Raw genomic sequence first — 3,453 nt, forward strand, 5'->3', positions numbered from 1 at the left:
CGGGGGGGGTGGGGGGGAAGACAAAGAAAGACTTCACAACAGGAACAGTAATTCCTTACAATACAGATAAGGAATAGCTGTTTAGGTAATTAAAAAAAATGCACCAATGTTTCCATGAACTATTAAGCAAAAATGGCTACTACAGAGTTATATAAGGGAGCACCTACAGGTTGGATCTTTTCTGCTTAACTTAATTAGGAAGCTAGAAAACTATTTCTGAAGATAGAAGAACACCAGCAACCTTATCCTGGCGAGGTTATCTTCATTACCTGGAAGTTTTGCAACCCACAGGCAAAACAAGGCGAGTATTTTAACCTCTAGAGAGGCAAGCAGGCTGCATTTTGAGACTTCTTATATCACAATTCTCCCTCCCAGACAAGATTTCCAAAGCAAATGCTGAAACTGTCTCAAGTTAAGATATAAATAAATAAAGTGGAGTGACAGGACTCCGATAGGATATCCTGACTTATGCTACAGCAGAAAATAGTCTCTTCTTAAATCCGAGCATAAAGTGGTTTGAAATAATTTACACGTGATCCATACCCTGTGACGTGTCACTTATTTTTGGTTCTTGTTCTCTCACGCATTTAGGAGATTTATGTGGGATTCGGAGACATTAACTATATCCACTCCCAGGAGTCCTGGACGTTGTCACAGGTATCTGAGTCTCGCCAATGAAATCTAAAACTGAGGTCTACTGCCACACCATAATGCTTAACGATGATGGTATGGGATTTTAATTAATTCACACTGATTCTTTGAGTGTCGCTGTATTTTAGTCTTGAGTGTGGAGGTCTAGATTTAGAGTTGAGTTTCAGGACAGACAGCAGCACTATTATTAGCACTTATTAGTCCAGTCTCACAGCAATTAGAAAAGACTCAAGTCACTCTTCAAGTTGGTTTGAGGACCAGAAGAATAGTGATGAAGTTTCACTATCCGCCTAATGCACATGCTGCAGGCTCAGCAGTGGCAACTTGGGGTTCCCTGCGATTATCTGAAGGCAGCAAGTGAGGTTGGGCACCGTTTAGTTCCGGGACTCTGAGGACGTTGGGCTGCGAACTGTTGACATCAGGTGGGACTTGTAAGTCTTGCTCAGGCCAGTCATCCAGAACTTGAGAAGCTTGACGTTGTCCTCCTCTGCAGCTCCCAGAATGCTCAGCAGTTTTTGGGTATCCTCCTTGGGTCTGCTGTCCACTTTAGTGAATTTAAAGAGGACCTTCACTTTACTGCAGAAACAAGAAACTCCTGTCACTATTACAATGGACTTGCACGCATCAAACGGGGAGTGAGCAGTAACCGTAGCTTCTCCCGGTACCTACTCCAACTAAACGTTAATAAAAGCTTCAAACAATATTCCATGTAAACTATTCTCCCGCTTTGAATGAAGAAGGTGGGGGGAAGAAGAGTACAAGAAAAGGGGGGATTAGTTATCAGGATTACTCATTTTCAGTAGTAATATGCGTAATTCTATTCTGTTTTTTCATTCTAGCGAAAAGTGAAATAATTAATTGTGACAACTGGGAATCTCCCTGGGGGACACATCTCATGCCCATCTGGCCTTCAGGTAGATGCACAAAATCATAACGTTCCATGAGTTATTTCACATGACTGTCTCGTCTTCCTTTATAACTACTTGCACCTTTGAAATGTAGCGCCTGAAGGTGCAATCACGACATCTGTTTGGCATGTTATCTGCACTGGAATATAGCGCACATTGACAGGCATATATATATTTGCATACTTAATCCTCATAATGTCTATAAGGCAGACAAGTATTGTCATGTAGGCAACCTACAGATGCGTGAACTGAAGCACAAAGGCTATAAGAACTGCTGAAAGCCAAAAGGACAGCTTGGACCAGGGCAGAACAACTCCGATATTCTTAGCTCCCAACAGTAAAGCCAACTACCGTCAATACTACAGCAGAAGTTACCTGACTACAAGTTTGTCCTGTACTCTGCTGTAACTGTTCCGGGATTAGCGGCAAAGCTGTTTCTCTGAAAGCAACGTAGTCGTACTTACTTCATCCACTCCTCCTTCAGGCAAACAAGGCACTGATCCACAACATCTACAGAAAGGTTCTGGTTGGTCAGAGCAGCTTCGATCTTGTTCAAGATTGTAGGGCCAACTACAGGATCAGAAAGAGGGGAAAAAGGGTGAGAAAGAGGACACGCAAGCTTACACCTTTACTAGTAATTGTTAGCAAGGACTAGGCCATTTATTCTGTGACCTGGGCCTGAATACCCGCTGGAATTACAGACAAGAATACACATTTGTTCCACCTCTTTTTCAAGAGCGCTAGTCTGCACTCATTTTTCACCAGTACTTTGGTCTGGTGCATTAGTGCAGCTTCCTCTATATGCAGAAAGTTACACTATTAAAACAGCACAGCCAATTTCAACATAGAATTTGGCTTGATTAGTTCACAGATAATAATCTTCTTCGAGTCAGGAAGAAACCTACCTATTCTACAAGATGGAAAAATATACCCCCCAGTGGCCTGCCTTGATTTCATTTCCATGGAAGAGGAGCTAAAGATCATCCCACTAGAAAAACATCTGATCCAAGAAGCAACGTGGAATTTTGTGAAGGATCCTGGGACATGCACACAGGATCAGGGGCCTTTGTTTTCTTCAGACTCACTTTTAAACTGTTGTTTGGATTTTGTTGTTTCTAGTCCCATATAAAAAGCTCACTAAAAAATGCAGAGTTATGAAAAATCTTCATGCTTTGTACAATACCCATACATCTATATAAAAATATAAACCCTCAATTTTAAAGTCTCCACTTACTCTTGATTTAAATGTTCCTCTTGTTAAGGGCAGTTCCAGGATACTTAGTAAAGAAACAAACCAACAACCAACCCAAGGCACTCCTCTCCCCCTCCACTTTTTGGAATCCCCTAGGAGGCTTTTTTCCCAGCAGTCCGTGGCCTAATAAGTTTGACGCTGCGGTGGAGAGAAGACCTTTCAGTGACTATTTTTGTCCAGAAGCTTCTGGACATGCCACTGGTTGGATGCAAAGTAGACTACTGTAATTATACATGTGGGACCTACAACAGCTGCTGGAGCACAGGAAGAACACCACAAAGGGAGTAAGTCTCTGCTTTGCATTGCGCCTGTATCTTCAGAGGCCAGAGCAGGAAGGGTTAGCCATCTGTCAAGTCTTTTGAGACAGTCAATGAGGCCAATTCACCTAAATTAAGACTTCCCAGAAAACACGAGACTGATGGACCTGACTCAAATCACATCTAGGTGCAGGTGCTCAAGTCCTTGAACAAGTAGCAACAGCAACAACAAAAGGTCTGGGCACTTCCGTATCACTCATACTTGTTTATCAAGTGGAACATGGGAGATGAGTAACATCGTGGTCCTTATAAGCCAGACTGACTCAAAATAAACACACAAGTATTTCAGGATAGAAAACATTCATTGTGGGTTACAGAAGAATTT

General features: G+C 42.2%; 1 protein-coding gene across 2 annotated transcripts in view; it reads right to left on the reverse strand.

Moving 5' to 3' along the window:
• Nucleotides 1-23: 23 nt before the first annotated feature.
• Nucleotides 24-3,453, reverse strand: part of FLCN (folliculin) — a 10,839-nt gene continuing 7,409 nt past the window's right edge. For both annotated transcript variants that reach the window (XM_009326198.1, XM_009326197.1), the window contains 2 exons: nt 2,024-2,129; nt 24-1,227 (listed from right to left, as the gene is read on the reverse strand). In XM_009326198.1, coding sequence (XP_009324473.1) covers nt 1,026-1,227; nt 2,024-2,129 — 308 coding nt within the window. In that variant the 3' untranslated portion in view covers nt 24-1,025. The remainder of the gene's footprint in view (nt 1,228-2,023; nt 2,130-3,453) is intronic.

This window comes from Pygoscelis adeliae, unplaced genomic scaffold, assembly GCF_000699105.1.
Source record: "Pygoscelis adeliae isolate BGI_AS28 unplaced genomic scaffold, ASM69910v1 Scaffold456, whole genome shotgun sequence".
In the NCBI taxonomy this organism is placed as follows: domain Eukaryota; kingdom Metazoa; phylum Chordata; class Aves; order Sphenisciformes; family Spheniscidae; genus Pygoscelis; species Pygoscelis adeliae.